The 25,890-nt window shown below is 38.6% G+C and overlaps 1 protein-coding gene and 1 long non-coding RNA gene across 5 annotated transcripts in view; one reads left to right on the plus strand and one right to left on the minus strand.

The window, feature by feature from the left end:
* The window catches only part of KCNIP4 (potassium voltage-gated channel interacting protein 4), a 640,168-nt gene that overhangs the window by 322,721 nt on the left and 291,557 nt on the right, over positions 1-25,890 (plus strand). The window contains exon 1 of one of the 4 annotated variants that reach the window (XM_001514142.4): positions 22,117-22,372. The exons of the other annotated variants lie outside the window; for them this stretch is intronic. Coding sequence (XP_001514192.1) covers positions 22,273-22,372 — 100 coding nt within the window. The 5' untranslated portion in view covers positions 22,117-22,272. Of the gene's footprint in view, positions 1-22,116; positions 22,373-25,890 lie in introns of those variants that run through there. 4 annotated transcript variants of the gene reach the window in all.
* Positions 15,492-18,393, minus strand: LOC114805455. Its single transcript, XR_003753434.2, has 3 exons — positions 18,256-18,393; positions 16,088-16,135; positions 15,492-15,966 (listed from the first exon to the last, which is right to left on the minus strand). It is a non-coding gene; the product is annotated as an uncharacterized LOC114805455 (long non-coding RNA).

Raw genomic sequence — 25,890 nt, forward strand, 5'->3', positions numbered from 1 at the left:
TCCATTCATTCATTCATTCATTCAATCATATTTATTGAGCACTTACTATGTTCAGAGCAGTATACTAAGCACTTGGAATGTACAATTCAGCAACAGATAGAGACAATCCCTGCCCAACAACAGGCTCACAGTCTAGAGGGGAAGACAGACAACAAAACAAGTAGACAGGGATCAATACCATCAAAATATATGCAGGCTGGGCTGTGGACATTCTTCTTGAACTCAGCAGAAATGTGTCCCAGAAAGCTACCTGTTCCTTTCTATGCCCAAAGACTGAATGGGAGCCTCATAAATTGCATGAACATTAATCTCAGTGTGTAGGCTATTTGGCAGCTGACACCTCAAAGATTCAAGTTTCAATGAGTTTTTGCTTTCTAAATGAAGTTCTCAGTTCAGGTCATGCTTGTTGGAGCCAGGCCTTTTTTTTTGTTGTTGTTGTTGCTGTTAAGCACATACTATATGCTAGGCACCATACTAATCATGGGGTAGATACAAGCGTATTGGGTTGAACACAGTCTGTGTCCCACATGGGACTCACAGTTTTAATTCCCATTTTACAGATGAGGCAACTGAGGCTCACAGATGTTATGTGACTTGCCCAAGGTCACGCAACAGACAAGCGGTGGAGTCGGGATTAGAACCCAGTCTTTTGACTCCCAGGCAAATGCTCTATCCACTAGGCCATGCAGCGTGTATATAGATTTGAATGTAGCAGTCCAACCCTTTGCTGGCATCAGTTTTCTTTGCATATAGAGCAATTTATCTCAATGTGTCTGTCCACTTGTCTGGTTTTTATTAAACTACCACATTGTTTTGAAGTAGGCAGATGTCTTATAGTAGTACCTTCACGGGGAGAGTCTGAAGCTTAGCGAGCATGCCTTAGTTTCATACAGTCCAAAAAATGAAAAGTGTCTCATTGGAAATGGCATTTAAAATCTATTTGACATTTCACTGGAATGATTTTATCTGATATTTATGACATTTATTCTCATAACAACCCTAGGATCTTCAGGGAGCAGGTGGTGTTAGCTTCTCCAGAAGGAGAACTCCTGGGGACTCCAAGCCTCGGATTATCATTCAGTGCCTGATACTCTTTTTCTGTATAAATAGTCTAATACAATAGTCTAGTACAGTAGTCTAATTTGGAAAAAAAAAATAATAATCCTCCCCTACTCTTCCTCCCACATTCCCTTTCCGCATGCATTCCCAAATGATCGGGAATAGTATTTATTGAGTGCTAATTTATTAAGGTTCCAAGCCTCGGATTATCATTCAGTGCCTGATACTCTTTTTCTGTATAGTCTAAAACAATAGTCTAGTACAGTATTCTAATTTGGCAAAAAAGTAATAATCCTCCCCTACTTTTCCTCCCACATTCCCTGCCCGCATGCATTCCCATTGATTGAGAATAGTATTTATAGAGTGCTTACTGTGTACAGAGCACTGTACTAAGCACATAGGAGAGTACAACAGACATTCCTGACCACAGCGAGTTCTAACAGCAGCTCCATCTCCTTGACATCCACCCTCCTTGTTACGGATGCAATTTCTAGTTCTCCTTTCAAAATCCTGAAATTTCCAGCTAATGATTCACTCAGTTAATGAATTTATACACATCCATTCCTTCCTGTAATCCCCCATCTAAGCTGCCCAATCATAGATCTATTTCTCTTTGACTCTCCATGTCATTTCTTCCCTTTATTACCACCAATGTGTGCAAATGTTGACTAAGATAAATTGATTTTCATCAATTTGAAACAGACACTAAATTTGACCCCAGATCTACAGTGTCTCCTTTCAAATCCTCTTTCCACAAGACTGGGCATCCTGATACATTAGTACAGAACTTGCCCTCAGCAGGTATATCTGATTACTCTAACAATAAATAATAATGATAATTGCGGTATTTAAGTGTTGATTAGGTGCCAAGCACTTGCATAGATATCATCAGAACAGACACAGTCTCTGCCCCATATGGAGCTCACTGTGCAAATAGGAAGGAAAACTGGGTCCCCATTTTAATAGACGAGGAACCTGAGAGACTTTCCCAAAGGCACACAGCAGGAAAGAGGTGGAGCTGGGACTAGAACACAGATTCCCTGACTCTCAGGCCCAAGTTCTTTCCTGTAGCCCATACTCATTTTAATGTGGTAGCCATATGACCCAATTGTAAACTGACACATCCCGCTTCAATCAACCAGTTATATTTACTGAGCACCTACTATATGCAGAACATTCTACTGCGAGCTTGGGACAGTACAATATAACAGGGTTGGTAGACACATTCCCTGTACACAGAGAGCTTCAATAAATTAAATTAGGCTGTGTGACCTTGGACAAGTCACTTCACTTTGCTGTACCTCAGTTATCTCATCTGTAAAATGGGGATTGCGACTATGAGCCCTCAAGGGGACAGGGACTGTGTTCAACCTGACTTGTATTTACCCCAGAGTTTAGTACAGTGCCTGTCACATAGTAAGTGCTTAACAAATTCAACAATTGTTATTATTAGACCAAATCCTGTGAATCTGAAGGACTTGCCAATAAACATAATTTTAATTATACAGAAGCAGGACACCTTTCTGGGTATCAGAAAGCTGTATACTGCTTATAGACAGAATTCAGAGGTGTTTCTACCCTTTTGGTTCCTTCAGAGCATTTGTGTGATAATGAGCCACAAAATCAGAGCTACTACAGATCTTCTACCTATTAGGAGCCATACCCGACCTCCTGGGAGGATGAGGGCTCATTCTGAAGTTTGCAGAATTGTCAGCTGATATCATCAGATGTGTTCCAGAACCAGCCAGAGATAATGTAAATCAAATTCTGCTCTTTCAAGTGCAACAAATTTGAATTTAAATAACAGATGCTTAAAAGTGTTTTCAGTGATGGAACTTACAAGAAATAATTAAAAGGAATAATCTGGTTAATACTGATAAGATGTTTGAAATGTAAATGAGGGGTTTTTTTTTTAAAGAGAAGAAATGCATTTCAAAGGCCAGGCTGCCAACAGGTGTGATAATGAGTTTATAACAATGTTGCAGATGATAAATCTCTAAGGACCGGCTGAAGTAAACTTTCATTTACTGATTCCCTCAGGAACAAAATTTTGTTTTTTTTGTAATTTTGTTTGGTTTTTGTAGGGGCAAGTCATTGTACAATATCACAATCTCATTGTAAGAGGTGAATAAGGTGACACCAAGGCAGCCGTGGGCATTTCCTCCATGTTCCTCTTCTTGAGGGAGATCTTGAATAGCCATTTGAGGAGTAAAACTGCCATCTGTTCTAGTTTCCTAGAAGTAGAAGTTCCTTAAAATTCAGAATATAATGTCTGTTCATTTTGGCTAATTAGAAGGACTTTGAAGAGCCACTCTTCAAGGGTGGAAGGCACATTTAGCTATTCATTAGTTTTATTGCCTTCTGTATGAAATTTTCATTTTTTTCTTTGATAAGGGTTTTTTTTTTTTTTCATCCTTCAGAGGTACCGGGATGGTGTGGATGTATCCACTGAGTTTCTTCCTGCATCTCTGAACCTTTGGCATCCTTTCTCAGATTGCACATACTTCTTAGTTGAATTTGTATGTCTCATCACAGGTTTATGTATGACTTCATTTGCTATAATCTTGGAGAGCTGCATCTGTACATTATTTGTTTTGCTGAAAGTAGATTTTAATCTGTCATAATGTCTCCTTACTTAAAACAAAATTTATCTAGTTGTCTGTTTTATCTTCACAGAAGTGTCAAATTGCTATTCAGGTCATTATTTGTAGCTAGAAAATTTTTTGTTGTTGTTGTTTCAACAGGCCTGTTAGAGATGTTGCCTCAAAGTAGTTTTGCAGGCTTATTTATTCTCCAGGGGCTTGATCTGTAGCTTTCTCAGAGGTTTGAATCCTGCCTGTTGAAACGTTAGGTGAATTAATAGTTTCAGTTTAGAGTACATTAACTGGTGGTCCCTCAGCTACTTTCCTGGCTATAATAGACTTTATTATATATTTCAGAACCTTTCAGGAAGCAGTGGTATAATATATGAGATACCTTTGTTTAGGTTTTGGTCAGTGATATCTTTCTCTTTTTTTAGAAGTGGAAAATGGCATTGGTGGTTATGAACTGATAGTTGGCCAAATTTTGTAGTATTTGACTTGCTAACCCCATGAGGTTCAATAACATCTTTTCATATTTTACCATCATTTCCCATGTATGCATTACAATCTATCATGATGATCAGTTTATCTGATTTTGGAGCTGATGCGATGGGTCATGGAGCTCGTAAATGCATGTGAAATGTGAATATTGACTAAGCATTTAAAAGTTCATAAACTGTGGGTGACAAAATAATACGATAATCTTAATTTACACCTTCTTAGTGCTGATGCATTGTTATCAATACCTTAATTGTCAACTCTACTATGCCACCCAGAAATACATAGAAATTACATTATAAAGGGAGGTTTGCATTGTGTTCATGTTTGAGACCAGTCCTTCCTAATAGAAGGACAGAGTATGGTGCCTAGTGTCCTTTATAGATTTTTTTCTTTCCTTTTCATGTTATTTATTATCAGGGCACATAATAATAATAATAATAATTTACACAGAAGATATTAGCAAAGCACTTTTTCTTAGAGGTAGGTATAGGGTCATTAATCAGGAAGATTAAAGAAGTCAAACTAAGAACTTTCTAATTCCAAGTCCAACAGTTGGATTTGGGGACAGCTTTCTCTTTTGTATTACAATTATTAATTTTTGGTTACACATGTATTTTTCCCTGGTGTAAAATATGGATGCATGTTGTCCGTGTTCAGGTTTACTGTCAGTGAATGAAATGTTAAGATGTTTTCAGGGAGGCTGCAAGTGCATGTAAAGTGTGAATAATGAATAAGCATTTGAAAGTTCATAAATCATGGCTAAGGCAATAATACTAAGGAGAATCTTAATTCATAACTTAGCCAGTGTCGATGTATGGTTATCAACCACCTTAACTTCCAGCCCTAATATACCACCCAGAAACACAAAAAAATAACATTATAAAGGGAGCTATGCATTGTCTCCATGTTTGAGAATTGTCCTTCTTAGCAGGACAGATTTTAGTACAGTTCTTAGCCCATGTTAAGCACTTAAATGCCATTTAAAAAAAGTTGGCTCCAATCTACCAGTTGGGCTTGCTGGATTCATGTGTATTCCTGTATCTATCCTCTTCTCCGAATTCAGCCTTATACTTTGATGAGGTAGGACACTGTTCAGTGGAGTAGAATAAAGTTAGGGCATATATCTTACCTCCAGGATGGACTTTTCCATCATTAGGCATGTTTTTGCCCTCAATTTTCCCACTGGAGGGAGTGGGAATCCTCACTTCTCTTAGGAGAAGTACTGCAGGAATACCGCTTATGCAAAGTGAAGGCAGTAGAATGCCTACAGAGGCGATGAAGGCATAGCAGGCAGACTAGAATGAACATTAGTTGCATTTAGGGTAGATTTTCTTTAGGAGTATCATCGTACGGGAGTTCTATTTGCCCTGAGCTTCCGGATGATCTACTAGGACTTTAAATTCCTTTAAAAATATCAGAAGTTTCTCCTTCACACCAGTTCATTACAAAAATTGATTGTCACTGTGCTCTTCAAATAACAAAAAATACCTGGAAGTGGCAGCAGGGAAGGGAGGATTTCCCTGTTGCTTAGGCCAACATTAGCTGCTTATTTATATGTGGCTTTCAACGTTATTTATTAGAAAAAGTCAAACCTTCTGGCTTGCTTTAGAAGCAAACTCTGGTCCAAAAAGATGGGATTGAAGATCCACTTCTCCAGGTCATCTTTGCCTTCTTCCCCTTTACCTCTCCTTGAAGATCCACCTCTGTAAGTCTTCCTTGCCTTCTTCCCCTATTCCTCTCCCTCCTGCCTCTCCGGGGTCTAATTCTAAAGGCATAGGTGCTGTCAGTGGAAAGGTTCAATCCTATCTTTTTTGAGGTTTGCCATCTAATCTGTGCAACCTAATCCTGGCCAAAGCCATTTGTAAGCAAATGTGAACACTTCTGGAATGCTTACCTTATCAAAGAAATGCAAGTAGGTGCATAATTTAGTTGTTTCTTTATGTTGTGTTTTTTTGTCTGACCACTCATTAAAAGCAAACCCAGAGAAAATGTCCCTGAAACTTCCAATCCAATGGCTCCATCTTTTCCCTGAGTTACTTTTTGCTATGGTTGGTACTTTTTATGTGTCCGTCTTCATGGTCAAAGATAATAGTGTCAGTAGTCATTGCTATCTTTCTGGATTTATGTAAATTTTTAGAAATAGTTAATCAGACTGATCACAGGCTCTGTCCCACACGGGGCTCACAGTTTAAGGGAAAAGAAGAACCTGTATTTAATCCGTATTTTACAGATGAGAAAACTGAGCACAGAGAAGTGAGTGCCTTGCCTAAGGTCTTACACAGCAGGCAGGGGCTGAACTGGTATTAGATCTCAGATTTTTTTTTATTTTTTACAGTACATGTTAAGCTCTAACTATGTGTCTGGCACTATACTAGGCGCTGGGGAAGACACAAGGTTGTCAGGTTGGACACAGTCCCTGTCCCGCATGGGTCTCACAGCCTTCATCCCCATTTTACAGATGAGGTAACTGAGATACAGAATGACCTGCACTTGGTCACACAGCAGACAAGTGGCAGAACCAGGATTATAATCCAGGTCTTCGGCTTCTAGGCCTGAGCTCTTTCCACTAGGGCACTCTGATGCCCAGGTTCTTTCCACTAGGCCATGCTACTCCTCTTTCTCTTCCTCATATCAAGTATTTATGGAGCGTCCTTGAGAAATACTGAAGTAGTTTAGCTCTCAGCGATGGGTCCTTTAAAGGCAAGGAACGGTCTCTTCCTAGAAGGATTTTATAATCTAATGAAGGAAAGAAGACAAATGAACAAAGGAAAAGTAAGAATATGTATACAGACTAGCATTGGAGTGAGTCCAGGCAGAGCAGTAACAATAATAATAATAATGGCATTTGTTTTAAGCACTTACTATGTGCCAAGCACTGTTCTAAGTGCAGGGGGAGATACAAGGTAATCAGGTTGTCCCACGTGGAGCTCACAGTCTTAATCCCCATTTTCCATATGAGGTAACTGAGGCACAGAGAAGTTAAGTGACTTGCCCAAAGTCACACAACTGACACGTGGCGGAGCCAGGATTAGAACCCATGACCTCTGGATCCCAAGCCCATTCTCTTTCTAATGAGCCATGCTGCTTCTCTAATGTCCCCATACCAGGAAGTGGGAGAATGAGAGTGGGTGGGTTGGTCAGTGAAGTTTCTGTGAAAGAGAAGGGCCTTCACGTGCAGTTTGAAGGTGAGGAGAGAAAAATATGGTAGCCAGGTGGAGAAGGCTGCTCTTCAGTCTATAAGAACAGCTTGGACAAAGGCTGCAGGGTAGCTGTGGTGAAGGGCAGAAGGCTGTCAGAGGCAAACTTGATTGAAACAGAAGGAGCAGGTTGGGTAGAACAGGAGGACAGCACTAATGAGTAGATGAGCCCTCGCTGAGAACTTTAAAGAGCAAGTTAAGAGGTTCCAGAGGACAATAAGGAACACTATTTGAAGGTGACAGATGTCCGTGGTCTAGTGGTTAGAGCACGGGCCTGGGAGTCAATAGGACCTGTATTCTAATGCTGGCTCTGCCACTTGTCTGCTGTGTGACTTGGGGCAAGTCACTTAATTTCTCTGTGACTCGATTACCTCATCTGTAAATTGGGATTAAGATTAAGAGACCAGTGTGGGACAGGGACTGCATCCAACCCGATTTGCTTGTATCCATTTCAGGGTTTAGTACAAGCCTGGCCCGTAGTAAGCGTGAAACAAATACCACAATTATTGTTATTATTGTAAATTATTCGTCTTCCATTATTTTAGAAGAGAAGCTGGTAAAATTGTAAGCTCCTTGAGGACAGGGTTATTGTTCATTCCCAAGAATGTAGCACCTTTTTTTGTACACAGGTACTCAATAAGTACTATTGATCTAATGATTAGTTGAAAACCATTAGAAAGGTTTGGTGAGAATCTTGAAATCTGGACACCACTGGACCCAAAGACTCCAGAGATTAAGCCTCAGCTTAGACATTCCAATTACAAGAATTTCTCCGCTTTCAGCCTCTGCTTTCCCAGACCAGATGTCAAATGGATGCTAAACCACAGATTCTTCAGCTATCAACACTCTCCTATTGTCACTGTTTCAGCTGGGCCTCAGAGATTAAGGTTTGGCTTCAGTGTGTTTCTGGGAAAATGATACACTAAAGAAGGCATGGGTCTGGCTTCAGTTGGTTGGCATGCAAGTCCCACTTTTTTCACAGTGTTTAAAGTATTAAAGAACATTTGGAAAGCAGACATTAGCTGACACTCCTTTTGCCTTATCACCCAAATGTCTTATTTTTGATTTTTCCTTTTTAAAACTTACATTTACCATCATATGTCTACATAGTAAGGTTTAACTTTCTGATTTTTTTGTAACCAGAAATGACCTGTAGATATTACTTTTCAGAATGAAATTTAAGCAAACAAAGCCATGATGAAGACAATTACCTTTTACTTGATCCTTTATATAAAAATTCTGGATCTCTTTGTAAAACAGTTCAAAGATATTTCTATTCACCACTTGATTCTGACCTTCCAAAGGGACGTCATTGTATGGAAGTCTGCCCCATGACATCTCGCTCATGTTAAGGAAGATTGTAATTAGCAGTGCTGTCAATAAATATGGCTAGGACAGACACAAAACAAAAAAAATAAATACAAACATAATGAAAATGGGTTAAACTAAACAATTAAAAGTAGGATGTATATATAACAGGTGTGGACACAGTCACATATGAGAGAACTGGAGGGGGCAAACTTGGTAATGCTCCAGGAAAACTGTCCTTGATTTCAAGCTGCCTCATCTTACCTAATGTTCTAAAGATCAGGGAGGCAAGATTTTTTTGTTTATTTTAATGATATTTGTTAAGCAGTTACTTTGTACCAGACACTCTACTAAGCACTGGGGTAGATATGAGAAAATTAGATTGGGTACAGTTCCTGTCGTACAGGGGGCTCACAGTTTTAATCCCCATTTTACAGTTGAGGTACCTGAGGAAACAAGAAGTTAATTGACTTGCCCAAAATCACACAGCAGATGAGTTTGACTCCCGATGTGTCACACGAAAGGATGGAGGGTGCCCCAAGTATCTGGTGAACCCCAAGGCCTCCATAGCCCCTGTCAAAAGATTACTCTATAATGCATGATATTGCCTGACCTGGCCACTCTGGTAAGTATGGCTGATACTAGATAATTTCATGGACCAGTATCAAATCCTTCATATGAAACTTGTAGGATTTTAATAAAGCATCTGACAACCCCATCAACTTGGGGCTGTTAAACAAGTTTGGACTATTCACCTTACCACATACCTATATCACCAGAAAGCCAAATACTGTTATTAAATTCTGCTACTCAGGGAGCATATTTTAATAATAATAATAATGTTGGTATTTGTTAAGCGCTTACTATGTGCCGAGCACTGTTCTAAGCGCTGGGGTAGACACAGGGGAATCAGGTTGTCCCACGTGGGGCTCACAGTCTTAATCCCCATTTTACAGATGAGGGAACTGAGGCACCGAGAAGTTAAGTGACTTGCCCAAAGTCACACAGCTGGCAAGTGGCAGAGCCGGAGTTCGAACCCATGACCTCTGACTCCAAAGCCCGTGCTCTTTCCAGTGAGCCACGCTGCTTCTCGGATATTGTGTTGATATTCCAAGCACTTAGTACAGTGCTCTGCACACAGTAAGCACTCGATAAATAGGAATATATGAATGAATAAACAACAAAGCAGAGATATGTTCCTCGGGAGAACGAGAGAAAGTGATACCAACATGAAATCCAGCAATTTAAGGTCCAGTTTTCTCTATGGCGGTGGGTCAGGGCTTTCCTTGACCTTGTCTCTAGGCTTTTGAGCAGCAAAAGAAATGTCAGTATTTAGTCTAGAGCGGTCCCCGTAAATGACAGGGTTGAAGAGTTCGTGGCAGCTTTGAGCCAGAGAAGGTAAACAACAGCTCCCTGAATTCTGCGCCTGAGTTAGAGCTATCTCAGTCAGTTTTGGACTTTCAAGTGATTGGACCAAAAAAGCAAACAACACTGTGTGGAAAACACAGTGTTCATTCATTCATTCATTCATTCATTCATTCAAACGTATTTATTGAGCACTTACTTTGTGCAAAGCACTGTACTAAGCTCTTGGAAAGTACAATTCAGCAATAAAGAGAGACAATCCATGCCCACACTGGCCTTACAGTGTAGAAGGGGGGAGGCAGACATCAAAAGAAGTAAACAGGCATCAATATAACTAAGTAGAACTATAGATACATGCACATCAAAACAAGTAAACAGGCATCAATATAAATAAATATAGATTATATATACATCAAAACAAGTTAACAGGCATCAATATAAATGAATAAAATTATAGATATGTCCATATATACACAAGTGCTGTGGGGTGGGGAGAGGGGGCTAAAGCAAAGGGAATGAGTCAGGGTGACGCGGAGGGGATGGGGAGCTGAGGAAAAGGGAGGATTTAGTCTGGGAAGGCCTCTTGGAGGAGGTGAGCCTTCAGTAGAGCTTTGGTCGTTTGGCAGATTTGAGGACGGAACGCCTTCCAGGCCAGAGGTAGGACATGGGCAAGGGATTTATGGTGGGACAGATGAGAATCAGGTACTGTGAGAAGGTTAGCACCAGAGGAGTGGAGTGTGAGAGCTGGGAAGTAGAAGAGAAAGGAGGTGAGGAAAGAAGGGGCAAGGTGATGGAGAGCTTCGAAGACAATAGGGAAGAGTTTTTGCTTGATACGGAGGTTGCTAGACAACCACTCGAGGTTTTTGAGGATTGGGGTGACATGCCCAGAACGTTTCTATAGAAAGATAATCCAGGCAGTAGAGTGAAGTGTAGACTGAAGTGGGGAGAGACAGGAGGTTGGGAGATCAGAAAGGAGATCAGACATGAGGTTGGCTGATGCAGTAATCCAGTCGGGGTAGGATGAGTGATTGTACTAAAGTGGTAGCGGTTTGGATGGAGATGATAGGGCGGATCTTGGCAATGTCGGGAAGGTGAGACTGGCAGGCTTTGGTGACAGATTGCATATGTGGGGTGAATGAGAGAGCAGAGTCAAGGGTGCCATCAAAAGCGCAGGCTTGTGAGAAAGGAAGGATGGTTGTGCCATCTACAGTGACGGGAAAGTGAGGGAGAGGACAGGGACTCAGGAAAGACACTTCTGACTTATCCGCTTAACGTTTCTTGTCCCGGACTCTGCCAAAGGAGGACTTCCTCCCTTTAAATTTCATTTAGAATGGATGGAAAATGATTCAGTTTCATCTCAAGGAGGAAAATGATACATTTAACTGTATGTAAATATGGGTCAACCACAAAAAAAAAATGCCAAAAGAAGTCTAAACACCTTTCATGTTTGTTATCATATGAAAATGTTTTTGGGCAGCAGCTTTGGTTCTTTAGTTTCATACCATCTATGTTCAGTAGACAGAAATTAAATACTTTATACCTATCAGAAACATGTTTCAGCTGCTTTCTTTTTTTCTTTTTTCTGTAAAAATTATTTCCCAGCAACGTTTCTGGCCATTCTAAAAAATTTTACTGTCGAACAAGTCATTTCAACACATCAATACCGGTCTATTCATATGCATCTCTAATTGTGTAATTAAAAGGATTGATTCTCACTCTAGTTTTGAATCTGCTAAATGCATGGTAATGTTTCTTCTGTAATTGCAATTAGCCTGAAAATAGTGGATGTGTTCTTGAATGCTCTTTAAAATTAAAAATAGCCAATAGGTGATTTACAGAATTTTAAGAAAACCCTTCATAATGTAATTAATAGTCTTGAGCTCAAAATACCCATTTGATCAGATCTGGTGTACTCAGCCACATTTGAATATTGTCCCTCCTTAATCAATCGATATTTATTTCAACTGTGTTTTTGACTATATACTTTCTACATAGCTCTCTGCTACTTAAAATTTTACCTTGATCTACCTGAATTATATTTCAGGAACTTCAATAATATGTAATGGTCTATTAAATATACTTGTAAAATAGTCCTACTAAGAAGGTGCTCAGTTGCATTATTAGTGTTGATTCATACCTCTAATCCCTCTGGATGACTTTTTGTTTTCAGAACAGGTTGAAAAACCAGACATTTGTTCTATGGATACCTGCCGCCAAAGATAACAGAACACATCTCACACTCTAAACAAAAAGTAGATAGTCCATATGTTATAAACTCCTTAAGGGTGTTCTCATATGAAGTGCTTAGTATAATTCTCTGCACATAGAAGGCATTCAGTAAGTACTACTGATTGATTTATACTGGCAAAATAATTTTTCCTCTGGAGCAAACCCTATTGTAAATACTTTTATAATGTAAGTTTGCATTTTGGGCTTCCCAATCTTTCCCTACTCCTACCTGACCTTATTGATCTCCTATTACGACTCAGCCTGCACACTTGGCTCCTCTAGCACCAGCTTTCTCACTGCGGAGCCCTTTGCCACATCGTCCCTCTGGCCTGGGACTCCCTCCCCCTCCATATACACCAGACGACCACTCTCCCCGGCTTCAAAGCCTTATTAAGGTCACATCTCCTCTGTAAGGCCTTCCACAATTAATCCCTCTTTTCCCCAGCTCCCTCTCCCTTCTGTGTCACCTATACACTTGCATCTGTACCCTTTGAAGATTAGATATTCTCCCCACCCTCAGCCCCACAGCACTTTGTAGAAATCCGTAATTCATTTATTAATAGCTGTCTCCCACTCTAGACTGTAAACTCATTGCGGGCAGAGAACTTGTCTACGAACTCTATCTTATTGTACTTTTCCAAGGGTTTAGAACAGTGGTTCTGTATACGTTAAGTGCTCAGAAACTTTGATTGATTCCCAAAGATGGGGACTCTCACCAGCCGAGGTGAGAAAGGATAATCATTAGCTGGGTTAGCTGATTCTAAGGTTTGGAAGACTCATGCACTAAGGAGAAATTCCACTTTGGCCATTGGTGTGTGGGGGCCAACTTGTGCAGAACATATACAACCCCTCTTCCCCCCGAAGATAAAGAAAAGAAGAGAACAATGCTGACCAACCTGATTGAGGGCAAACAAAGTGTTTTTAAGTCATAGCTTTTAGCTGGGGTCCCAATGACTTCTAAATTCTACCCTCCATTTTTCTGCTTTCAATTCCCCAGTGTCCCAGTGTCTCCCTCATACCTCCTCTTTCCCTTCAAGAATTTGTACGTTTTCGTTCTCTGTCTATCCTCTCTTTTTTTCCTCTTGTTTTTCACATTTTATATTTTTCCTCTCTCTTCTTTTCCCTCACCTTCAAACTCCCGACTATTTACTATTCCATCCTTCTCCCAGTCCTACCTTCCTTCTGATTCAACATTTATGTCCTAACAAAAGTTGTTCAATAGCCTAATAAGATTCAGGGCAACAGATGGAAGGTTCAAAATTGGAGAGAGCAAAAGCAAGAGAGAGTCAGGAAGGGAGGAGGGGAGGAAGTTAGGACAAAGAAAGGGGCTTGCATGGAAAGAAAAAGGAAGAACATGGGTTAAATGGGAGATTGGAAGGAAAGAAGGAAGAAGTGAATACTGAAAGGACTGAATTGACCTGCCTCAGGAGACATACGGAATTCTTACTTAAACCTCTCTCAGTTCTAGCAGAAATGTTGCCAGGATGATATAGATGCTGAAAAGTGGAAAATATTCATAGCAGCCGGTTCAAACCTCACATAAAATTTCTCCTCCGAGGCAGCTGCAGATACCCAGCTGGCACCTCTAGAAATTAGTCTTCATGAGTATCAACCATATAATGGAATCTTCTGGGTCTGAAAGATGAAACCTAGAGTCTAGCCAATATGCAAATTGGAGTTTTAAGATTCTGGAAGCTTGAGCAATCTTCCCCATGTCATCTCTTGTTGAGATTCTACTAAACCTCACGAAACCTTGAATAGTGGGTGCTTCTAGAAACGATAGTTATAGTTTAGTAAGTTTCTCTAGCTTACTTTCATGTGTCATGCCAATGCACAGAAGATAAGGAATGAGATGGGTGATTCAAACAATTCCCAGCTTTTACAAGAAGTTCCCAGAAATGATCTTGATTTTCAGATGAACGTCTTCTATGAGGCCTGACAGATTAGGAATAAGTGAATATCCCAGCATGTTAGAGAAACGTTATCTTATATATGGAAATTCAGAAACAGTTGTATATATTCAAGTTGCTTCAAGCTTAAAGAAATCCATAGCAAATACAAACATGAAATTTGCCTCTCAAACGTCAGTGAGATCTCAATATCTTCTTGAATCTTTTGAAAAATCTTCTTTTGCAGCTCTACAGTGATTGATAGAATTCATTTCTCAGTTAAGCTACTACATTTGATCATAATGGCTGCTTCTCAATGGAGAATGAAGTCAGATTGAAAGAATAAAGTGTACAGAGACAAGTCAGGCTGGTAAATATTATTTTCAAAGAGTTTATGCTACTATACTGTTTTCCTGGTGCTTTAAACTGTATTATAATTATGGATTTGACTAAGAAGGATGTATGCATACATACTCAGTGGAAATGCTCAAATGCAGTTTCATTTATAATATTTTCACTGGGATGGCAGGATATACAAGTGTTGCCAAACTCAGCTTGTCTGAGCTATTGGATTTAATAGCAGTAATGGAGTTACACATGTGTTTAATTTTCCCATTTTTGTCCAGTTCTTATTTGGTGGCAGCTTTGCTCACCAAAGAAAGACTCTTTATATAGTCATTTTTGCTTTCTCTCCTCTTCTAAGAGGGTCTTTTATTTCTTCTGAGGTTGGGACAAAATTTATTTCTCATAATTCGTCTACGGAATGTGTAGGAATTAGGTAGGTTTCTCTGCTTCAGTTTTTACCACATGAGTTGTCACTGTCGATTCTCTCTGAATTTCTAGTAAAGCAAGCTTACATCTCTTCAGTTTTAAGTTTTACAGGTGACCAACGATTCTTTCTTGGATAAGAATCAGGCTGCGATTTGTCCTTTTTCTCTCTTTTTAGGGTAAACTGTTGTCAGGTCATGATTGGGAATCTAGATCAGTTTAGACAGGAGGTTCCTATAGGGGACATATGAATTGATGAAGGAACTTAGACAAATTCATTCTCTAATGCAATTACTTAGTTGACCTGTCACTTTTCACTTGAATTGAATGTTCATATTTTCCCAGAAAGTATTCTCCAGATTGTCTTTTTTTAAAATTTCTTCCCTTTTCTACTAGTTATGCCTTTTTGTTTTATACTATCAAATTCCTCTCTCACACGTATTTGCATTCTCCAAAATTATGTGGATTCTTATACCTCCCAGTTGTCACTAAATCAAGTAATAGGCATTTATCTCTGTTAATCTTTCTTCATAAATCAAATTTTTCTTTTTTCTAATCATTTTTCTCACCCTTCTCCAAATGGTTTCCAATCTTTCTATGTCTTTCTGCCGCCAACTTGCCCTTAAGTAAATGAGGAATTCAAGGCTCACTTTACTAGGGAGATTCCACTTTGGCACAAGCTATACAAATTAACAACATCATTTTTGCTATTTCCATTGCATTGAAAACCTATGCACGTTTTCACTCCCGTATCATCCCAAGGTCTTGCTTCATACGGAATAACCTGTGCTTTTCATTTTCTTTTTGCCCAGTTGTTGGCTCCCATTAAACTGCCTTCAGTTTAATCTATTAGGCATTCTATTTCTCTCTTCACTGAAGTATATTGCAATACTCAATTTGCAAATATTCTTGGCTCTTTTCTTACATTTGGGGTTGTTTATCATAAAGTTTGTTCATGACTTGACCATTATTCATTTTCAAGTGTGTTCTGTTGGATTCTTCATGTTTTTGGTGTCTGGAAAGATGTAAGCTCAAGAGAGTTCTAATGAAGCCTGCAAAAGAATGGGACTGTGGAGAGAATAATAAGAGTTTTTCTGTGACCAGACATTTTAGCAAAATAAATCCGGTCTCAAATTGCTCACTTCAAAGTTTGGGGGAGGTGGAAACTTTGAAAGAAAAAACATCTTACCCTTTTTGTCTAGCTTCTCTCGGAAGCTGGTGCTAACAAGACACGAACCTTGGGGAAATACAAAAGACAATAATAAAAAAGAGAAACTTTTTCAATCCGAGTTTTCAAACATTGTAAATCATATTTTTTAAAAATCAATTGCTAGTCCATCCAACTCTTTCAACACTGGGACATGGGCAACTATATTTCTGCCCTCAATTCAGGGAAATTTGCTTCCAAGATGGAACCTATATGACAGTTCTCCATTATCAGTGCAAATGGAGACCGGGGTAGGAGATATGCTGGACTTTTACAGATAGAGATTATGATAATGATAACGATGATAATAATAATAGTATTCAACACTTAGTATGTGCCAGGCACTGTAATAAGTGTTGAGATAGGTACAAGATAATCACAGTAAGTGCTGAACAAATACCATCATCATTATTATTATTATTATTACTGTATTATTTAAGTGCTGACTATGTGTCAAACTCTACACTAAGCACTGCAATAGATACAAAATAATCATGTTGAACACAGTCCCTGCCACAGATGGGACTCTCGATATAAGTAAGAGGGAGAGAGGTATTGAATCCCCATTTTACAGATGGGGAAACCAATGCATTGAAAAATTGACTTGTCCAAAGCCACTCCACAGCCAGGTGGTGGAACTGGGATTAGAACCAGGTCTTCTGACTCCCAGGCCTATAGTCTTTCAGGCCATGCTAGGAAGAGCAGGGTGGAAACGAAAGTGTCACACACTACCAACTAACTGGTTGTTGATAGACTGAAGATATTTATCATAGGGAAGAGGGTAAGAGGTTGAGGCCTCTAATCCAAACTCAGTGGCTTCCTTAAAATTGGAGGGACAGTATGGTTGAATATTTGTTGCTCTGTCCCCAATTCCAGCCATTTAATCCTACTTCTTTCCCCCGTTTGACTTCTATGAAAGCTGCTAACAAGTAGAAAAATTGGCTGATTTGAGTTTTGTTTCCCTTCCCTTCTGGTGGAGGTGCTAACAAGCAGTGAAATGGCCAAAAGTTAAAAAGCAAGCAGTCTAATATGATTCCCTAAAGGTCTAATCAAAATGTGTTGGCTCAGAACAGCACTGGGCTCCAAGGAAGCTCTCTCCATGATTTTTTTCTACTTTAGATGAGTTTGTTCATCAGGGTCATTTTTTTTCTTTTCCTTTTCCTTGTAGAAGGGCGACTAAGTAAAGGAATATGTTTGACCATAAGTAATTTGAAAAAAAGAATTTTGTAACTTCAATGTAAATGCATGTTACATTCATAGATTCAGTTTTCCTTAAAGTCACAAAGTTTTCACCTGAAAAAATATGAGTCATTGGTCAAAAGAGTTGAGGATTTGGTCCAGGAAGAAACATTTGAACAATACTCTGTCACTGGAGGTCCAAGCCTCAAATGCCATGTTTTTCTTTTGTGAATAATCAGTCCATCTCCCAAACAAGGACATGGAGTTGAAAAAAAAAAAATCTCCCTTTCTCTCTCTTTTTCTAGCTATATAGAAGGTATTCTATACCTCTAGCTATATTTTGTAGATAGATAAAGCACGTTAGATTGTAAAATTGTGGGCAGGGATTGTGTTTCCCAACTCAATTGTTCTCTGCACAAAGTGTTCAGTAAATACAACTGATTGATTACTACATATGTACAGGCATATCTTTCAGTCTTCTGATGCAAAGCTTTGCAATGAATCTGAAATATTTATACAAGTGGATTAGCATTTATCAATAGGATTATAACTGCTATTCCATTTTGGATCCCAAGACTCTATGGAATTTTATGAAAGACTGAGTTAAATTCTCCCAGTTTTTGAACAATCTGATCCCATGGAAAATTGCATGCACACCTTCTTGCAACCAGGTTACCATGTAGTAAATTACTGCTTCGGTGGACATTTTGGAGTGCCTCTCTTGTAGGTAGAATCTCACCTTTGGGTGAGTGTAGGAGATAGAGGGTCAAGAGTTTTGTTCCGTGATTAATAATATTAGCAAATACTCTATTTAGAATTTTTTAGCATGCAAATGATAAATTTTACCTAAGACAGTCATTGTATAATTCACGGTTATTAATGAGTGATACAAAAAATTAGCATTGTTCTTAATTAAACATCAATACATAACTATGTGTGAGAAATTGCCCAAAGGGATTGGAGTGGATTACCTTTCAGTTTTTCTGTTTCTTCAAGGCTGTGAAATCACTGAGTAAACGGTTTTCCTCATTTTCTTAATTTCCATGAGGAAGTTCAACTTGTCTTAAATGTAATTAGGATTCATGCATTGTGGAGCATAAGTTCTGGAATGCGAGTTAATGCAAAATCTAAAATTAAAAGATAGGTTTATAATAATCTCATGAATAAGCCAGTTGCAAGTTCACAGTGAATGAGTTCTACATCAAAGAACTTTAACTCTGTCTCCCTGGTTACTTTGGTAATGTTGATTTAGGTAAAGACTGCACTGAGTGATGGTCAAAGGAATGTAGAGACTTCCTCTGTAATTCTATCTGAAAAATCAAGCCACTTGGGAATTTCCACAGATTTAAAATCCATTAGGATTCTATTTACTTCACTTCCTTTGGTTATTGTAAGAACTGTGCTTTAGAAAAGTCCATCACCTTAGGTGATACCAATTTTTTCGCTGTCTCAATTTGATGAAATAGATGTTTTCCCGGAAACATAAAGTGATTCATAGGGTAGTGATTTGTCTAAATGGGTGAGTTCTCGGTTAGAACAGGACATACGTATACGGATAAGAATGTGGAGAGATAGTTTCCAAACCTATCTAATTCAAGATTCTCCAGGAGTTCACCTGGTTAAAGAAAATTCTTATGCCCATGAAAAACAGGAACCAGACACCCAAAGATTCCTTTTCAGAAAATGGCATTAATATTTTTTCCTCTCAAGATCAGGTCAAAGCATCAATTTTGAAAAGTTTTATAAACTTTTCCCACTCAGTCTTCTTTTTGGTTTGTGATGCTAGGCATTTGTAAACTTTGACTATCGATGGGAAAGGCATCATATCACTTCCAAAAGACCAAATAACTGTGTTCCTCTCTCCCTATGTCCTAAAGTACACACAAATGCCAATAGTATAAGCATTTTTTCCCCAAACCATTCATTCATTCAGTTGCACTTTCTAATTTACCATTATCTTTAGAACATCATATTTGTTTCTGCGGGAAATTACACGGAAAAATACAGTCCTTTAGACCAAATAATGTACAGTCCAAGAGCAGGTGAGGAGAAAAGTAGAGAGAAAAAACTAGTTCTCAAAATATAGTGCTGTACAATACAACTTGGCAATGACAGTGAATAGGAAAACTTCCAAACAGAAAAACAGTACAGACCCAGGTTAAACAGCCACCAGCTTTCCCATCTCACATTGGAAGTTTATGCTTCTCGAAGTCAAGGATCTTCTATCTACACTGTACTCTTCCAAGGGGTTAGTAGAGTGCTCTTAATTCAGTGGTATTTGTTGTGTTTACTATGTGCCAAGCACTGTTCTAAGCACTGGGGTAGATAAAAGATATTCAGGTTGGACACAGCCCCTGTCCCACATGAGACTCAGAATCAGGGTATGAAGGAGTAGGATTTAATCCCCATTTGCAGATGAGGAAATTGAAACAAAAAGAAGTTAAGTGACCTGGCCAAGGTTACAGAGAAAACAAGGGGCAGAGCCAGAATTAGAATCCAGGTTCTGTGACTCCTAGTCCCATGCTACTTCCAGTAGGCCATGCTGCTCCAAAAAACAGCCTATTAATAATCACATCTCCAAGAGCCCTCTCCCGGCTGTGCCCTCAGTTTCCCCTACCCCTTCTTTCTTCTGCAATGCTCTTGCACTTGGAGTCGTATCCTTTATTCAGCACTCCCTCAACCCCATAACACTTATGTTCACAGCTTTAATTTACTTTTATGCCTCTCTCCCCACCTAGACTGTGAGGTTCTTGCAGGTAGGGAATGTGTCTACTGATTCTGTTGTATAGTATTCTCCCAAATGCCTAGTCTCAGTGCTCTGCACATAGTAAGTGCTCATCAAATACCTTTTAGTGATTGATTGAATATGACTGTCTAGGCATTTTTCATAAGATTAGTGAATTGCTGAAAGCGACTCTTCTGTGACTCTTGAAACTACATATAGAATTCCGGTGGCAGGAAGTGGAGGTGCTGAAAGGGAGGGAAAGGTCTCAGTTATTCCTCTCCTCCATACAGATCTTCCACATTCCCTGGTTTTCTCTGTCTTCTCTGTCCCCTTTTCTCTTTGATTTATCCACTCTCATCTCTGTTCTCCTCACTTCCCTTTGGCTTGATAAATGACATTTTTCACTTATATTGCAATTCTAACTTACCCCTAGACTCATGTCCTAGTGATGTCATAAAGTTTGTCATCAATCTGCAGAACACTTTGCTCTTGGAAGCTCTACCCAGTAGCCAAGCATTCTGGGAATTTGCCCAGCAGGATTCCCACTGCGTGGAAACGCTTCAACCAAATTGGGACAGGTTACAAAAATAACTGCTGATCAAACAGGGCGAACAAAATACATGATATGAGGACCTAACGAACCACAATTTTGGTGAGAATGAGGCTGCCTAGGGTATGCTATACAGCAATAGTAGCAATCTGACCAATCTAGTGTGCTGTATCAGATCTTTTTTTTTTTTTTTTTGAGAAAATGAAACAGGATGTCCATGAATTAGGGAAGTAGCCTGAGATTCTATCAGATGCTAGAATCCAGAGGACACTTATCACAACTATGCCATGGGAAGGATGGATGCATGCATTCATCTCTTCAATCCCTTCATGCATGTATAGAAATCACACTGCCAGAAGTAGTTTTGACTCTGAAAGATGGTGATATCATGCCTAATCCGTTGATTGACATATTAGGGCAAAGTGACAATCTCTAGAAAGTGTCTTAAAAACTAAATGATCAAGGCAGAGTGGATAAATGAGACATTCTTGTTGATAAACACCTTTGTGTGTCATGATGATTAGGATTAATGAGTAAATCAGTTTGGGTGGGCCATTTTTGTTGTGATCTTTCCTTGTGTTTTAACTGCATTTTCCTGGAAAATTAGATTCCAATATAATCGCACAAAATGTTTTCTCATTAAACCCTTCAGAAGGTGTAACACATAATTGAAATGTTTTTCCATGGTATTTCACGAAAGTGGCCCCAACATTTTTTCTTTTAATGAAAAAGAGGAAAAGTGAAAGTATGTCTTTGATATGCAAATATATGAATTCATTTCTTTGAAAAAACCCTCTTCAGTTTTGAAGATGGCGCTACTCACCGTAAGCATCAAGTGCTGATGATGAAGTTGAAATCACTAAAGAAAGAGTTAATGCATAATCTTTGAGAAAGATTTTATCCAAAGAAAACTCACTGAAAAGTGAAAAGTTGACCTGCATGTAATACCGATATTTTACTATATTTCCCCTCTGCTGGTGTGATCAAACTGCTCCGCTCTTGCTCCCAATTAATAAAGCATGAATCAGAAAGAGCAAAAGCAAAACTGGAAGCCTTCAATTCAGTATTTTCAATTTTTCATCTTTACTTCGAGATGAGGCCTTTTTGTCCTTAGCATCCAGCGTGAGTCCACACACTAGTTAGGTTCTGTTACCGTGGCAACTGACTCTCCAAAACAATGCTACCAACAGCCCTGGCACAAGCAGCAGCAAATTCCCAGATGTCTAGCTATCACTCCAGGCACGTCATTTTACCGGCGAACGTTTACTGGATGACCTCCTGGGTCTTTGGGTGATCGGCGCTTCGCTTCATGCATGGCTGTCTTTCTGTGTAAGAGTGATAACGAGGAAACAGATAATACTGACAGGGCCGACTTTATCCGTCTGCCACTTCTGGCCTCTGCTAGAATAGACAGGATGCGCACTCCTCATTCTCCCCACCTCTTCTCTCGCTCTCTCTGCTCTCTCTCCCTTTCCTTTTTCTTTTCTCATTCTCCTCCCTCTCTCCTCCCTCTCTCTATCTCCCTCTCTCTCTCTCTCTCTCTCACACACACACACACACACACACACACACGCTCTCTCTCCCTCCTTTCCCTCCTCTCCCTTCCCTTCTCTGACAGTAGCCTTCTTAATGTAGTTTAATGGCTTTACAAAGAAAGCCAGGCAGAAGAGCACTTTTCTCAGAGGCTGTGGTCGGACCATGACCTAGCTCACCATGAACTTGGAAGGGCTTGAAATGATAGCAGTTCTGATCGTGATTGTGCTTTTTGTTAAATTATTGGAACAGTTTGGGCTGATTGAAGCAGGTTTAGAAGGTAAGGGAGTGCTTTTTAGTGACTTCTGAAATGTTTCTGTTATTCAGTAAATCTCTTTCATGACTGCAAAGGGTATCTGAAATTAGTTCCGAGGCACTTTATAGTAAGATGCTCATATATGGCAAAAAAAAAACCCCAAAATGCAGCTGAATGAAAGATTGTAGAATAAACTTTAAACATTACAGTAGGTTTTTTTTTCAGATAAATTGTTCAAACAGTGAAAAGTATTTCAAAGCAGGGGGTTTAAGCTGGTATTTTTGAAATCAGGAGTTTCAAAATGACTATTATTTGCTATTTTGCTAAACTTTAGACCGGCATCAATATTTTGGATTTTTGTTGTTGTTGTTGTTGTTTTACATCTTCATCCCAGTAAAATGACATAGCAGTTCAGTGTTAATAAATTCCAAAGCACACTTGTTTGCTAACCTTCAAATACATTTATTGAATAGAAAAATACAATCATTAAAATGGAACTGAGCAAAGAGGCAGGCACATCTGGCTATCGGGATTTTGCAGACCTGTTTAGAATCTAACTTACTGAACAAGTCTGTATAGAAAAGTCTAATAGAAGAAAACCTCAGAAACTCCTATACAAATGAGCAACTCACATATATTCGGGGCAGACGATTGCTTTTCACATTTTGATATTTACATTTACCTCTGTGTATTCCTCATTCTCCCACTAATAAAACCTAGACATAAAGTAATCAGAAAATTGAAATAGTTGTTTCTTAAGTTTTGGTTTTCTTTGAGAGTATGTGAATGAAATATTTTAGTTGTTAATATTGCCATCACCAGAAAATTCTAAATTGATGTTTGTGCTTAGCATTGTTGTTTGTTTCTCAAAGTTTTGGGGGAGTGGGAAGGGAAGATAAAAACACAAAAACACAGAATCAACCCACCAAGGTTTGTTTAGTAGTTAGATTTGTATAGTTTACTTGACTATTACACACTGGAATAAAACAAAAATGTAAGTTGGTATCTAATTTGCATGGTCATTTATATGTATATTTTGAACAGCATATTGGATTTCTGGTGTCATTTTTGGCAAGGCAAGGGATACCTAATGTAAGATGCCTATCGAACAAATGAAACGTTCCTTAATAAACTCTGTGTTCCATCATGATGTGGATTGTAATTATCCGGTTTCTGTAACCCTTCAGTAAAAATACATTTCCAAAGTGATTTTTAAGATGATAAAGTTTTCAGGAAGCTGTGGACATCTCTCCTATTACATGCAAAAAAGTATTTGTAGAACTAAAAAGGTAACACATTTCTAGAAACTGGAATTTATATATTGTGCATTTTTATAAAGACAATTTCTTTGAGTGGTCTATATACCTATTACTACACTTTTTTTTCATAAGTGTGGTATTAGGAAACATCTCATCCAATTGATTTCTGACATCATGGGCCATGAATTTACACAGAATAGTATTACATTCAGTATAAGAACGTTGCCTTTCTGTTCTTTAAGATTATGGTCTTAGTTCCATTGCTGCATGATTAATTTTATAGTTACCATTTTATTTAGTCAAAAGTGAGTTGTTATTTCTATACTCTTGTCTCTATGATGTACACTTTGGGTCTGGTTTTGTATTAAGAGCAATCTCTCTCTCTCTCTTTCTCAATCTCTCTCTCTCTCACACACACACAGAATCTCTCTCTGCCCCCCAGAGGAAAATCATATTCTCTTTCAAATGCTGCTGACCTTTCTGAAGATATTTTGCCCATTGTCATATTATTTATATTAGAAGTACAAACATATTGATTTGTAGTTGTATAATCACATTCTCTTCATTCCTTTCAGACTTGGCAATTTCCTTGCTATAGCTAAGTAATGATAATGGGTTGCGTGTGGCAATATAATATAAATTCGCTTCCAATTCCCAAAGGTTCCTGGCTAACAATATCATGGTAAATTTGAGAATGCTAGTCATGACAATAATTGAATATTGGAAAACTGGTAGTTATGGTAAGCAAAACTACTTTGCATTCTAAAGTTATTGAACAATAAATGAAGTTATTGAACAATAAATGCATTCTCTGCATAGGTCTAAGAGCCAGAGACACCTAGACATGGATGGAAGTGAGCAAAAATTATACTTTTTGGAGATGCGAATCTACTAATATACTATATTTTGGCAGTTGAACTACAAACATAGATTCAATTATTATACAAATAAGAAATTATTAAGTAAAAAATCAATAATAAAAGATGAGGCGCTCAATATATAAATAATACCCTTTCGTAAAGTTTTCTGAAAAAGAGAACATTAGTTACACATTACACCAAAGAATGTTTTTACATTAGTAATTTTGAGATTGGCATCCATTTATTGTATTCCTTTCTTTGAATCCAAGTTAAAAAAAAGTTACCTAAATAGTAGATACTCTTGCATCTCAGTGAAGCCCTGAACAACCAGCATGGATCCTCACTAAAATGAGTCCTTCAAATATGTAATTATTTCATGTGTGAAACTGTGCATTGTTTAATATCCATTTCCTTCTTTATAGTCCTCTGTTTCTTTTGAATGTTTGTCGTACATATGGTGTTAAATGTTTGTCGTACATATGGTGTTACTGCTGTCTCACTGGTATGTGTGATTCTAGTATTGGTTGTGTGTTGTATGAATTTTACCTTGAAGACTGTAGTGAAGCAAAGATAAATCAGATCTATGTCTCAAATATCTGTATTTTTATCACCAACTGCATTTTATCTCCAATCTACAGAATAGGATGTTGTAAGTACCTATATCTAGTTTTCATCAACTACAGGCCCAGAAAATACACACCCATACCTTGCTGGCATTACTATTTCTGTAGGCCATATTTATAAAATAAAAAGAAATGTATTTCAAAGGGAAAGAATGATCAAAGTAGTAATAAAAGTTTAGGGTTGCAAATTCTCAAGTCTTTCCAAGTATACAGATAAGTTGTTCTTGGGCTACTTTGAAATTTAAATGAAATTTAACCAGTTATGTATTCTTTAAAATCAACTTTCCTCTGGTATTACAGTCCCTGGAAGGTCTTCTAACAATAATTACGGAGACCAAAGTTTTGAATTACTCTTTCACTTACCTTGATATTTTCTGAAAGCACATGCAAAAAAACCTCAAGTTGAGTTTGTGATCAATAAACCCCAAAACCTGAAGTCTATATTCAGAGGAAAGGCTACTTGTGGTTCAGTTTGAATATTTTTGAAGTCCTCTGAGGTCACCATGGCAAAACACACATAATAATAGTGGTATCTGTGAAGTACTTACTATGTGCCAAGCACTGCACTAAGCACGGAAGTAGGTATAAGCTAATCGTGTTGGACACCAGCCCTGCCTCATGTGAGGCTCACAGTTTAAGTGGGAGGCGGAAGAGGTATTTAATGCACATTTTATGGCTGGGTAAACTGAGGCGCAAAAGAGTTAAGTGACTTGCTCAAGATCAAACAGCAGGCAAGTGGTGGAGCCAGGACTAAAATCCAGGTCCTCTGACCCTCAGGCCTGTACTTTATCTGGTAGGCC

This window comes from Ornithorhynchus anatinus, chromosome 18 (assembly GCF_004115215.2).
Source record: "Ornithorhynchus anatinus isolate Pmale09 chromosome 18, mOrnAna1.pri.v4, whole genome shotgun sequence".
In the NCBI taxonomy this organism is placed as follows: domain Eukaryota; kingdom Metazoa; phylum Chordata; class Mammalia; order Monotremata; family Ornithorhynchidae; genus Ornithorhynchus; species Ornithorhynchus anatinus.